Source organism: Phocoena sinus, chromosome 14, assembly GCF_008692025.1.
Source record: "Phocoena sinus isolate mPhoSin1 chromosome 14, mPhoSin1.pri, whole genome shotgun sequence".
Lineage (NCBI taxonomy): Eukaryota > Metazoa > Chordata > Mammalia > Artiodactyla > Phocoenidae > Phocoena > Phocoena sinus.
Genome location: NC_045776.1, coordinates 87757592 through 87771640, shown reverse-complemented (window position 1 = coordinate 87771640; position 14049 = coordinate 87757592). Strand labels below are relative to the sequence as shown.

General features: G+C 55.8%; 1 protein-coding gene across 3 annotated transcripts in view; it reads left to right on the top strand.

Annotated features, from left to right (window-relative positions):
• The window catches only part of RIMBP2 (RIMS binding protein 2), a 139287-nt gene that overhangs the window by 48538 nt on the left and 76700 nt on the right, over window positions 1-14049 (top strand). For 2 of the 3 annotated variants that reach the window (XM_032603398.1, XM_032603399.1), the window contains exons 4-5: window positions 8362-8557; window positions 12937-13082. In XM_032603398.1, coding sequence (XP_032459289.1) covers window positions 8527-8557; window positions 12937-13082 — 177 coding nt within the window. In that variant the 5' untranslated portion in view covers window positions 8362-8526. Of the gene's footprint in view, window positions 1-8361; window positions 8558-12936; window positions 13083-14049 lie in introns of those variants that run through there. The other variant, XR_004345484.1, reaches the window with a different exon arrangement.

The following is a 14049-nucleotide window of genomic DNA, read 5'->3' as shown; positions in this document are numbered from 1 at the left end:
AGCATCCCTAGCGGGCAGTGTAGTCTTCGTTTGGAAGTTCACGTTCTCTGTGCCTCCTACTTGGCAGGCTGGTGACTTCCTTTAGTCAGATATTCTACCGAGCAGAACAACCCACCACCTTGCGCAGCTAGAGAGAACGCAGTGACGGAGAAGGGCTGCCCCGGAAGACGTGTTAGGTGAACCCCTCAAAACACCTACACGCAAACATCCGGTTCTGTGGACGTTTCTCAGTGCTGTTTGCTGATGAATGATTGGCCAGGATGTTTGGAGATGGGGGGGGGGGGTGTCTTTATTCCTGGTCAGGACACCCAAGGACCGATCCGGGCTGGCTTGGGGGCTGAGCAAAGACAGGGGTCAGGAGTCAACTGAAAATAGAACAGAGCTTTTCAGAATCCAGAATCAGAATCCAGGTTTGCTGTTTGCAAGCCTAACAGCCTAAGAGCAGGTACTAGCTACGTAGCTTCCTTGGCACTTTATGAGGGAGTGAGTTTAAGACAAAGGAGCAAAAGAAAATAGTTATAACAACAGCAACGGTGCCAACAGCAATGTTTATTGAACCCTCCTCTGAGCCGGGCACTGTTCTAAGGGTGCATCTGCGGGTTACCTAGGAGACAACGGACGTATTGTCCCTCTCAGTCTCCATGACAACCAGGGGAACCGAGGCAGGAGAAATGACTTCCGCAAAGCCTCGGAGCTAGTCAGGAGCAGAATCTGGACTCAAAATCCCCAGGAGTTTGGCGTCAGAATCCAAACCCTCCACCACTGCACGGCAGCACCTTCTGACCTCGGAATCCTGACCCCCCCTGCGAGGTGGGGTCAGGTCTCCTGCCAGCAAAGCCGTACCAAAAGGTGGATCAGCTCCCGCAGCAGCCAGACTTGGAAACGCTGGCCGAGCAGCCCAGCTGCCCTTCCCCAGCAGCAGCAGAGACAGGAACGCACGCCACGCGGCCACGAGTGACAAGAGTGATGGAATTTAATCCTTTTAATACCACCCGGGGAGGTTGATATCAGCCTCCTCATTTCGCTGATCAAAAACCAAGGCACAGAGACGCTGAGCCACCTGCCAAGGACACACAGCTTCTAAGAGCAGAGCCTAGGCCCTGAGGGTCCACGGGTAACACCATCTCAAGTCACTGAGAAAGGAGTGTGCAGAGAAGAGATGGCCCGTGACTGTGGGGCCCGTAAACCCTAAATCCTGTTGGGTTAGGAGGCAGCGAGTTCTGGGGTCCGTTGCCAGGGGACCTTCACCCATGGTGAGCTGCTGCTTCCCGCCAGTGTGTCAGTGCTGAGTGCTTCGCATGTGCGTCTCGCATGCTTTGTGGCTAATTCTCCAGGGCTCCTTCCTAGGTATTTATGGCCTCACTCCCAGCACTTGTTGCCATCCTCCTGGACCAAGGCATCCACCTGCGGGCGATGCCAGGACGAGCCTGAACAGGCTCCATTCATCCCTGAGTCTCATTCGAAAGGAGACAGGGCTCATCTGGAGGCAAGGGTCCAGCATCTGAGTTGCACGGTGACTCTCCTGGTCCCTGGGCTCCTTTTGCTTTCATGGGTCCCTTCTTCCATAAAAACATTAAAATTATATTTTACATCTGCTTAGGTGCAAAGACGAATATAATCCAGGTTGGGTTCGTTATTGTTATATTCAGTTTTCCTCTGATTTTAAAGGAAATTAAAATGAAACCATTTCTGTGGGTCCCTAAACAAGGCCTCAGGTGCCCTCTGCTCCCTGGCTTGTGTTAAGATGCTCAGTGACCGTCTGGCAAGGGAGCGTGCTTGTGAGTAAATGAATATGTTTGGTCCCATCGAACAGATGAACTTGGTCTCTGGTGCATGTGTTAGGTTAGGCCAGGGTGTGCTGCAGTAACAAACACCAAAGTCTCACACTCAACGCACAAAGGTTCATTTCTTGCCACTGCAGATATAGGAAGCTCCACTCCACATGGTGACTCAGGGATCCAGGCTCCCTGCATCTTGAGGCTGTGCCATCCAGAGCGTACGGCTTCCTGGTCACCACGGCAGGGAGACCTCTTCCGTGTCTCAGCGACAGAAGGCACAGGTGTCACCTCTGCTTACAGGCCGCTGGCCAGAGCTAGTGACCCAGCCCCGCTTCACTGCAGGGGAGGCTGGGAAGTGCAGTCTCCCTGGGTGGGGGCCTGGTGGCATGGCTCTGCCACATCTGAATTCTTGAATCTTTACAGGGCAATGCAATTTTGATACTAAAGTGGACAGACAGAATATTAGCTAAGTTGAGAATCTGAGACGTGCACAGATAAAGAAGTTTATACTTAATGCTTTGCCTTTAAATCTCTTAAGAATTCTCTGTCCTCCGGGAATTGTGGGGATGGGGTCTCTGCCTCCCTAGGGTAGACTTGGTTACCCTGTGCCCATGAGTCTGAGCTGGAGGACGAGGTTGTTAGGGACAAAGAAACTGGGGCAGGTATTTGGGGGTTCATCCACCCAGGACTACCTCTGGCTCCAGCTTTATCTCCCTAACGCTCCCCTTCCCAACCGCAGTTGGGAGGACAAAAGCTACAGTCAACGGGAAGCCCCAGGTTTTGAAGTCTTATCAGTGACGGGTGTTTATCTGTGCACAGGGCGCCTCTGTGACTAATGCTTGTCTATACAGAAACAAAAGAGTCAAATGATCCAGACCCACCAGCAGCAGAATTCACTGTGCTTTAGTTGGACAGTTTGATACAGGCATTAATCGCGTGAACCAAAGCGAACGTTTAAGACACTTGCGTTTTAATAGTGCTGACTCCACACACGTTAAAGGATGCGAAACATTAACTAAAAAGTCATCTCCACCCAAGTCTCCCCTTGGTTATTACTTTGTTACATTTTAGTATCAAGATGGCATTGTCCTGTAAAGATTCTAGAATTCAGAGCAATTATTTGTCAGGGTCCTGGAATTCAGAGCCGGTTCAGATGAATTGATGGGGTTTTTCTGTGTATATTATAGTTGCAGGCAAGAGCTGGGCGCGGGTGTGGGTGTTAACCTGGCAGTGGAGGCTGTTTCTTAACTGGGCATCACCGTGAAAGAGTATGGAGAGACCCTCCATGTCTCCCGCTGATGATAAAAAGTGGGGAAATTCTAATATACCTGCATGGGCTGAAATGCACCATCACCTTTGCTGAAAGCAGAAGTTTGGCCGTCTGAGAGGCAAGGGTGATTGGGTCACTAGTTAGCCATCCCTCTGGCGCTGTCCTTTGCCCGCAGAGGACAGAAGATCTTAGTTTCTGCTTATGGAGCCCCTACCATGCCCGCCAGAGTCTGGACTTACAATTTGCCATAGTTCTGGAAGGCAAGCTTCTCTCCCATTTTATAGATGAAGAAACTGAGGCCCAGTGAGCTTATGTGACTTTCCTCCACGCCCTCTGAGTGAATGAGAGAATGGGGGAAGTCTGGGATCTAGACACAGCCCAGAGCCTGGAGTCAGAGAGGATTGGGTGTGTCCTGCCACTTACTGGGTGTGTGACCTTGGTCTTTAGTCCATCTGGCCTGGTCTTCCTCAGCCATGCAACGGGCTCACACCAACTTACCCCAGGGAGTCTCTCTGGCCATCAGCACTCATGCATAGAGAGCCCCTGGCAGGCCCTGGCACACAGTAGGTACTCACTAAGCGATAAATAGCACCACAAATCTTGTTTACCCCTAAAGACACCGCACAGAACAACTTACTCCCAAATCACTCCCGCACTGCCTAGGACGCCCCTGGCTTGGCTGTGCTAGCCTGAGTGTTCACAGCATCCCCGGACCCTCAGAATGGTCCTGGTTTGGACACTAATTACAGGGCACAGTGCCCTACTCATCTGCTCCCCTTTATGAAGCCTGGAAGTCAGATGAAACATACAGGGCTTCCCTGGTGGCGCAGTGGTTGAGAGTCCGCCTGCCGATGCAGGGGACACGGGTTCACGCCCCAGTCCGGGAAGATCCCTACCTGCCGCGGAGCGGCTGGGCCCGTGAGCCATGGCCACTGAGCCTGCGCGTCTGGAGCCTGTGCTCCGCAACGGGAGAGGCCACAACAGTGAGAGGCCCGCGTACCGCAAAACGGAAACAAGAACAGATGAAGCATACAGAGTGGAGGACCTTGGGAATGCTGGCAGGTGCATCTTTGAATGTGTTTTCCTTCGTCTTTATAAATACCCACAGCCACATCTGCAAGTCTCTGCTGTTGATTCCAGTTGGAGTTTACTTGCCGGATGACGGTGCCGTCTGTCCCCGCTGTGGTCCGAATGCAGCTGCCCTCCGCTCTCGATGCTCAGGTGGCGGGTTAGGGTGAGGAGAAGAGGGGCGGGACAAACCGGGATGGGGACACTCAAGCAGACTGGTTAATTCAAGCGGGCGTGGTTCCGCCCCACCGGTGTCGCCACCCAGCCAGGAGCTGATGGTGCCCTGAATCCTGAAATCAATCTTGACACCCCAGTAAGCCGGCCGGACCCAACAGTGGGCTTCCTGTTTGCTTTCTGCATCACTTGGAAGCAGTTCCTTCTGGTAGCAGCTTGGGGACCATCGGAGGCACTTAGCCCCAGCGGCCGGGCTCAGCATCAGAGACCCAGCCGCCGCCAGCTACAGCCAGGCCCGGAGAGGGTGTCCATGGAGGCTCTGGAAGGGGCACCTGCTTCCTTCCTGGAGGTGGGAAACAGCAGGGAAGCTTGGTGAACTTTCCAGAGGGAGCGCTCACCTGTGGGACGTTCTTCCGGTTTAACGGGTCCCTACGCCTCATCTCCTAGTTGTTCAGACCGTTTCCCCCTGAAATTAGTGAGAAGAGGCATCTGGAAGCTGCCTGACTTTTGGGAATCGTCATCCTGCTGTCTTGAAGACGTGTCCTCGGATACCCAGAGGAGAAACAAAGCAAGGAATTGATAAGAGAGGGGCAAAAAATTAGGTGTGATCACGCAGGACTCTTAGAATCTTTGGGGTAGAAATGCCAGGTGGGAGAGGCTTAGCCCTACAACTTCGCTCCCGGGTCACAATGGAAGCAAGTCTCAAACCAAATTGTCGCACGTGTGCAGACGTGTATTATGAAACGCTTGTTGACAAGAAGGCACGAAGTGGCACATCCCTCTTCTCTGCCCCTTAGGGGCTTCCTCCACCAGCCCCCTGCTCCCCAAGATCCTGGGGGTTTGCCTCGCTCCTCCTCTCATGGGCATCTCCCACCACCTCCGGGGATGTTCAATTTACAAAGATGGTTTGACGTCAGCTCCGATCCACCTGCTTCCAGGACCCTCCCCTCGTCACTCACATCAGAGCCAGCCCCCTTTCTACAAGCCGTCCTGTGCCAGCTGCCGGGGAGAGCCGCCTGCCACAGTCCCCATCAGTGAAGGGGACCCTGAACAAAGAAACGCTCCCTGGAAGGAGGCCCTCCAGGAGCTGGGGTCCTGGCCGGCCGGCAGTGGTGCCCAGGAGATGGAGTTCACTGTAGCACCTAAAACGTGCAGTTCAGCACCCCTGCGTGAGCCCCGACCTTTCTCTCTGGTTTGGCCTGAGTCCCACAGGGCCTGCTGGGAGCACACAGCCTGCCCTCCTTCCATTCTGTGCGGCCCGCCCCCGGTCCCAGCAAATCAAGAGCTCCCGCCAGGGGCCTGTTTCCAGGCGCCTCGGATGCTCGACCTCCATGTGGGCTCCTGAGACCTCGGCCGCTCTAACCCTCAAGGCCCCTGATCTGATGTTCCCACAACGCCAGCTTTTCATGTACCGCCTTTGAGATTTTCTCCATGATTATTTCGTATTTTCTTTAAATCCGTTCACTTTCTAAAACTCTCTATTTTGAAATAATTTTGAGACTCCCGAGAAGTTACAAAAATAGCACAGATGGTCGCTGTGTACCTTCACCCACCTCGCCAAGGACAGCGTCGTGGGTGACCAGAGTACATTGTTGAAACCGGGAAGCTGACACAGGCACAGTTATCAGTAACCGAACTACAGAGACTCACTCTTCACCCTTCCTTTGATGCTTAATTCTATGGAATTTGATGGCACATATAGATTCATGAACCGCAACCGGGAATGCAGATGGCTCCACCCCCCAAAGACACGCCCTCATCTTAATTCCTAGTACTCGGACCTTCCCCCCAACCCCAGACCCTGACAACCATTGATCAGCTCTCCACTGCTTTAGTCTTGTCATTTCACGAATGTTACATCAGTGAAAAATCTGTCTGCTTTTTGGGTTGGTTCATTTTTCACACACGCGTGACATGAAGGACCTGATACCAGTTGTCTTTTCCTTGTGCACATTACAATGAGGTGTGGCCATCCAAATGGCATTTGTGTTCTTCCACGTTCACCTGACACCCTCCCACACACGCCACCAGGGCACCTGGCGGCACACCTGGATGAACAGGTGAGCTCAGGGCTCTTCTAATGCTCTTCTTGCCTGAGGCTGGGTTGTTGGCGACTGTTCCCTGCCTGAGGACCTGTCGCTCAGCCCTGGAGCAAAGTCTTCAGGGCTGAGCAGGGAGAGCCAGAAGAACCCTTGGCCTTGAGGCATCTGATGCCGCCCTCCTGGGGTCACCGCTGCTCCTGGGCGGGTGCCGCGTCTCCCCGAATGGGGGGGGGTTGCCCGGGCGGGAGGCGGGTCTCGCCACGTCCCCACCTGTGCCCAGGGGCGCCCGGCGTCACTTCTGTGCCTTCCTGGGTGGTGACAGCAATCATAGCCAAGCTCATTCAGCCTTTTAAGAGAAGAATCCTGCTGATTTTGTTAAATGCATCAAAGAAATTCATTATTGGTTTGGGATTTGTTAGGTCTATTTTTAGAATTCCATGATCTCAGACATAAACAGCACTTCATTCTGGCCTAAGGAGCTGAAAAGCTTAGCACCAGTGGAGGAGGGACAGGGAGGCGGGGGGGGGGGGGGGGGGGGGGGGGGGGGGGAGGCGGGAAGAGGAAGAGAGCATCGGTCTACCACTGTCTGCATCCCTGCGTGCACACCGCCATGAGACCAAACATCTCTCAAGCCCCGACTTGGTACCAAGCTCTAGTCCGAGTGCTGGGGACACAGCGGTAGAGAAGTGGACAAAAATTCCTGCCCTCGTGGAGTTGACATTTTAGTGGAGGAAGCCAGACGGTGCCCACGGTTAATAATACGGCAGATGGGATTTTCCACTTATCACAGACTGGGGAAGGGAGACAAGGCAGGACCTCCATGCAGATGAAAGAAGCTGCTGCCTCTAGGAACGTGATGCCTGCAAACCAGGGGGTCCCCTCTTCTCTGCTTCAGCAAACAGTTACAGAGCACCTGCCACGTGCCAGTGCTATGCAGCGCGTTGTGGGTGTCTCAGGGAATCAGAAGGCACAAGCTTGGCGCATAAATGATCTAGTCACGGGGGCAGACGAGAAGTAATCAGGGAGCTACTGGAATGTGCCAGGAAGGGAGCTTGCAGGGGAGGGGGCAGAGCAGATCCTCCCTGTGCCCCTCCTCCAGTGGCCCAGGGCAGGGAGTTCTGACAGCAGGAGAAAGGGCGCCAGGGGAGGAGGTGTAGGGAGTGTGCACCACGGTTCCCCAGGGAGAGGAGGGTGGCTGGGTCACGCCCACCCAGCTGAGAACCCAGAGCAGGCAGAGATGGGGGTTAATGGGGGGAGCTGCCCATGGCACCCTTTCCTGCCGCGTGTGCCCAGGGGACACTCCCAGCTCCCTGTGGGTTAATGGGGGGAGCTGCCCAGGGCACCCTTCCCTGCCACGTGTGCCCAGGGGACGCTCCTAGCTCCCTGGTGCTCCCGAGATGTCTCCGATGTCTGCAAATGGCAGCGATGTTGCTAAGCCAGTCCAGCAAACAGCACTTCCCTTTAATGCCAAAGCGGGGTGCTTTGGGGTTCTGCAGCTTACGAGAAAACTGCATCCAGGGGTTAGCAACTGAGCTGTCCGCAAAGCTGGGCTGTGTCACCGCCTCACGCTCCAAATTTCAAGCAGCTACAGTGAGGCGTGCCAACCGCAAAGTGCCCGGGCTGTACACAGAGCCCAGAACAACCCGCGGTTGGCTGCTGGCATCTGAGTGTTCGCAAGGTTTCTCGGCTCCTGTGCTTTCCCACGTTCGCCCTGAGAGGAAACCTGGCCGACGGCCAGGGTGCACAGGAAGCTTAGTTTGTTCAGATACCGTTCTCACGTGGAGCAAAGAGGCAGCCCTCCTACACACACAAACACACACTGTCATTAACACGCGCACACGCGGCACTCAGTCCTGCGCACACCCGTGCAACACGGGCACAGTACACACGCACACGCAGTCATCCCCCCATGCACACGTGGCATGCATTGTGCACACGCGTGCACACACACGCACACCTGTGCGCAGACACGCGGGGCCCCAGCAGGCCAGGCCGCCTGCTGACCGCGGGTCCGGGTCTCCGCGCGCAGCGCAGGGCACGGGAGCTAGAGGAGAAATGCCGCGCGCAGAGTGAGCACTTCATCCTGCTGTCCCGGGACCTGGGTCGGCTCCGGGAGCACGCGGGCGAGATCGACCTGCAGGGAGGCAGCTCCCTGGACGTACCCTCGTCCCCCGGCAAGCCCTTCCGGAGCTTCATGAACGGACTGGCTCCCTCCATTGGCAAAGGTAAGCGCCTGGGCCGACCGACCTCCTCCCTCCCTCCCTCCCTCCCTCGCACGGCAGCCGGGATGGAGAAGGGGCGCTGGCAAGGGTCGGGGGTGGAGGCGTGTGACAGAGCATCTCACCACACCCAGGGCGGTGACCAGCCTAGCAGGCCTTGGGGCGGTACAGGCCAGCCGGCGTCTCCCACGTCCACCCCACACGCCAGACCTCGTCCTAAGCCCTTGACGGGTGCCGACCGGCGTGGCTTCGCACACGTTCTGAGCCCCGTTCTACAGACAACACGGGTGGAGGGGCTTAGTGGGTCACCCAGCCGGGCGGTGAGCCGGGACTCGGCCCCAGGGGTCTGGCTCTGGGGTCTAGGCTGGGATCTGCCAGGTGGGCTTCTCAGCTTCCCTTGTTTCCCCTCTTTTCATCCAGTGACCTCTTGCTGACCTTGTGATGTACTTGGAACTTCCCTTCTGACAGAGGCAGCGGTACTAACAGCGGTGAATTTCAATGCCCTCCCATCACATTTGTGTTTAGGATGCAGAGATGGGGGGCAGGGAGGTTTGAATTTGAGTGGTTGAGGGGAATTTTGATCCCAGAGGCATTGAATTTAACGTCATGGAAGGTTCCCAGTGTAGGCAACAGAGTACCCTGCTCAGTCAGGGAACTTTCTCTCCACTGAAGGTTGAACGGGTGGGTCGCAGGCCCAGTTTTATCCTCCTGTAAAACTGTCGATGTTCTCAAGTTTACTGGAGATGAGTGTCAGATATTCACTCTGGAATTCCATAAAAGAGAGAGAATTCCCGCATCTCTCCTGGGTCCTGTCAGGACGTAGGGTAAGTTCTCTGGACGCTTTTCATTTGGAAAACAAGGTGATACTGCCTGTGTCTTGATCAATCATGTTTCCTGGCTTCCTGCTCCCTTCCGGCGCTGCTCATGCATTAGGAGAATGCTAAGTGGCAACGAAACACAAGACGGGGAGAGGGGGGTCTGGACACCCCCCGCAACAGACAAGTTCTGAGCACAGGGTACCCCCCCCCCCCAGGCCGCGATGCTGAGCAGATGGCCAGGCCCTGGGTGGAGCCCCTCTGGGTGGGGGGAGCACAGACAAGAAACAAGGGGACAGATGAGTGACTAGGCAGCTTCCCACTCAGACAGACGCGGGAGGTCAGGTGACAAGAGAGCAAGTGACCCAGGGCCACTTAGACGGGGTGGTCAGAGAAGGTTGCCTCCCAGAAATGAAGCCCGTTTCTCCAGCTCCCACTGGGTGAGAAGCTTTGGGGCTGCAGGTTCACGTGATCTCGGCCGTGCACGTTTTTCAGGGTCCCCGGGTCGCGAGCAGTCGGTAAGTCCCGGGACTCAGCATAACGTTGTGTCCTCCTGGCTCAGAACTGTTCCGGCGACACAGGACAGACACACGGTGGGCCCGCAGAGATGGGCGCCCGGAGGGATCCATGTGCAGACAGCCTGCACCTTTTTCCTCTGGGAGGACCACCCAGAGCGCCCAACGAGCAGCCACCCACGTGCGGTGGTGAGGCCCAGGGGCGCCCAGTAGAGGTGCAGCGTCCAGGGTCCACCGGGGGCTGGTCACGTGGGCACCTCTGCCTGGCACACACCAGAACCCCAGGCCCCCCAGAGCGAGGCAGGCACTTGGCACACACCAGGCCGCGCTGGTTACAGGGAAGCACCCCTGTCACTTAGGGGGCCTTTCCTATTGGTGCAGGAACACTCTAGAAGCTGTGTACCCGGATACAGCCCAGCCCAACTTGCAAGCAGGCCCTTATAGAAGTAGCAGCCGGGGTGCGGGGGGGGGGGGGGCTACGTGAATTCCTTGCAGTACAGCATGAGAATGTGTTAGTCCAGGACGAGCTCGTGGGTCAGTGGGGGTGGGGAGGAGAGCAGTGATTGACCTGGTTCAGTCGGTGTTGAGATGATCTGGAAAAAAGGATCTAATTCACGACGGAGGAAAATGGATGCTAAGAACAAAACCCAAACAGGACGGCTGTCTCCGATCCCGGTAGAAGAATAGGTTTGCACCAAGGCTTCCGTTCAGCCACTTGGAAGAGCCATCGTGATAACAGACCAGCTCATTTAATAAACGCTACCTCGCCCACGGGGGCCCCCTGCTGGCAAAGCCAGACAGGCTTGGCATCATCCTTGCCGCTGAAGTCCCCCTCAAAGTCATTCTTTGACGGCAGATGGCAGGGGCCCCTTTAAGGGTGAGAGTGACAGGGAACTCGCCGCTGGGCTGGCCTTTCCTCCTTACGCAGGAGGGGAGGGTCGGGGGGGGCAGAGGAGCAAGCAGGGCCAGTGCAGGATCAGACCAGGACCCGGCAAGTGTGCTGTGCATCCCCTGGGGGCCTCCTGCCTGAGGCTGGGTCCGCCCAAGGTTTGTGCCGTAGAATCACATCTGCAACCAGCAAGGCAGAAATCACACAGGGACAGAATCATCCCTAGAAATCTCCTAGGACGGGGGCATGTCATCTCCCAGGGCTGCCCCTACACAGCCAGTTTCCTTCCAGTATTGGAGCTGGGTTTTGGTGAAAACACCGGATAAAGTCATTGATTTGACCTTAGTGGCCATATTTTCCAGAAAGTGCATATCCTGAAACACGCGGAGCATGAAGGGGTGTGCGGTTGAGGGCACTGCATGATTTTGTCTCTAATCTCACATTCACTCAGAGAGCAGAAGGGCAGGTAAAATGCCACATGCAACAAAATATTTTTCTCTAGACAACTGGATTTGTTTAAGTTAAAATGTGAATATGAGGTGACTCTACTATACTCATTTCACCTTTGCTGGTGGTGTCACCCCCTGCTATTCCCGGCAGCAGTGTATCAGTCAGGATGGGCTAGGTTCAGCTGTAGTAACAAACATCCCCAAATCTCAGGGGCTTGAAACAGCACAAGTCTCGTTCTCGATCACACTGCACATCCATCTCAGTTTGGCTCAGGGAATGGGTTCCACACTCTCTTCACTCGGGAATGCTGAGCCTCTCCCATCTGGAATGTTCCATTGCAAGGGAAAGGAAGCATAACAAAGTAGACACTGGCTCAAAAAGGCTTCTGCCCCAAAGCAGGACACGTCTCTTCCACTCACAGTTCGTTGGCCTGGGCGAGTCCTGTGTCGGGGTGAAACACCTCCCCTGCAGCACTGAAGCACCCTGCAGCCAGGCCACACCCTCCGCCCGCTTTCTGAGGGAGTCAGTTAATTCAGTAAATATTGACTTTGCACCTGCTGTATGCCAAGCACTGGCTGCTGTGGTCATTAGGGGTCCTGGGCAGTGGCCGCCTAGCAGGGACCCCGGATCCACTTCAGCATCAATTCTTTGTTGCAGTGATGGTCCCCCGAGGTTCTCAGTTCTCTTAATCAGCTAGGGGAGTGGGGGTTCTCTGGGGGTGACTTCTACACAGCCTTTGTGGGAGCACTTCTCACCCTGTATGTTTTTCCTGATTTGGGCTCAGCGCGTCATCTTCCTCAGTGGAGCTGTCCCCGTGATGGGAGAGCCACAGCCAGCCAGAGACTAGACAAAGCCAGAAAGGAACATCCGCAGGCCACCAGGCAGTGAGAACGTGGGGAAGGGAAATGGTTGCTTCTGTCATTCACATCCGATCCTAAAGAAACACGCCTGACTTAATCCGACAGTCCGGGCCAGCATTGGTCGAGGTGCTCAGTTCTCCCCGCCCTGCCACATGTCACTGGGCTGGGGCTCAGCGGCCCCATGAGGACAGGATGGGCAGATCTGCTTTGGTCCTAGTGAGTCTCAAGGATATTTTTTAGCCATAAACCTGACCATTTGGCCACTTTGTGTATAAGTCAGGTCTCTTTCAGTCATAAGTGACAGCAAAGCCAGACTAAACTGGTGTGAGCAAAAAGGAATTTATTTATCCCATAGACAAGGTGAAGAGCCTAGGTTTAGCCTCAGGTACAGCTGGATTCAGGGGCTCCAGCCGTGCCACCCGGATCCAGTTCCTCCCTCTCCGTCTTCCAGCTCCTCCTTCTACAAGCAGTCTCCATTCTCAGACAGACTTTCCTCCTCCTGGTGGCAATGTGGCTGCAGTATCACTAGTCTCATCTCCTCTCCATTTTAAGCCAGAGAAAAGGAGAGCCTCTTTGCCCATGACTCCCACGAAGTCCTCTCTGACTGGACCTTCCCATCTCCTGTGCAACACCACCGTCTCCACCAAACAATTGGCGTAGCCAGGCGTGGACTCTGCTGGATGGACAGCCCAGAGCCGGGGTTGTAGATGAAGAGTGGGAGATGGGTGGGTCCCAAAATAAAAGTCCAAGACTGATGCCAAAGACAGGGAAAGACCCACAGGGAGGGCAAATGACCAGTGCACTTTGATTATTTCCTTGGTGTCTTCTCTCAAATTGCTCCGATGTTGGTGTCCAGGTCAGGAAAGCTCCACTGGAAGCCGTACTGTGATCGGTGAATCTGTCCGGCCCCTCCCGCTCCCGGGTGACAAGCCAGAACCTCTGTCCATCAAGCCCACCTTTCTGTCAAGGTCTGGTGGCCCAAGATGCAGATTTGAATCCGACGTGAGTCCTGTCCTGGCTGAGGCAGCTGCCCCACTGCGCCGTGATGTGGGCTGTGGGTGTTGGCAGCCCTCCCCCTCTCTCCCCAGCCCCCCTTGCTCTTGCCTTCACCCCCGTTCATTGAGCACCTACTATGTGCCAGGACGTGTGGCCCCAGTGTACAGACGGGGGCGGGAGTGTCCCTGCTCTCATGGGCTGAATGACCATAAGTAAGTCAACACCAAAAGTCGGGTAACAGCGAGTGTCGTGAACCCAACAAGCCGGTGACCCGGAGGGATGAGGTGAAGGACAGGGCGGCCCTTCTTGGCCACTCGTGGTCTGTTTATCCGTGAGAAGGAGCCCAGGGGAAGCCCACTGGGGCTGGAGAGGAGCTGGGAGCTGGGGAGGGGGCTTGAGGCCTCAGGGAAGCTCTCGACTTTTGGTCCAAGTCCAGGGGGAACCACTGAAGGCCCTGAGATGGGGAGTGCCGTGCTGTGACCCCCAGGAGAGCCCTCTCCCCAGTGCGGGAGTGTCAGGAGGGACCGGGCCCTCTTCTCCCGGGGTGGGCGGGGTTCATGGTCACTCCCACCCTCCCCTGGTGCCCTTTCCTCCCTCCCCAACCCCAAGACAGTTGTAGCCGGTGTAAGGAAACCCCTATAGGCAGCGTCCCGGTGCCGGCAGACTCGGGCCCCAGAGAGGAGCGGGGCGGGGCGGGGTGGGTATCGGGAGGAAGCAGCCCCCGTGTCCCTTTTTCTGATCAGGATTCCCGGGGGCACCGGGCACCATCCACGCGTGCGTGCTCCCCTCCCTGCACTGAGCCCTTGAGGGCTGAGGGCACAAAGCATTACCTAAATGTGTCCTCCGAGGAGCCTGGCAGGGTCTGGGGCAGTGACGTCTCAGGCCTTAAATTATGTCGGGGCATGGTCCTTACCTTGAGTCCAATCTGGGTGTGGGAAGATGAGGTCTTTTTAAAAGTAGCTTTTAATTAATC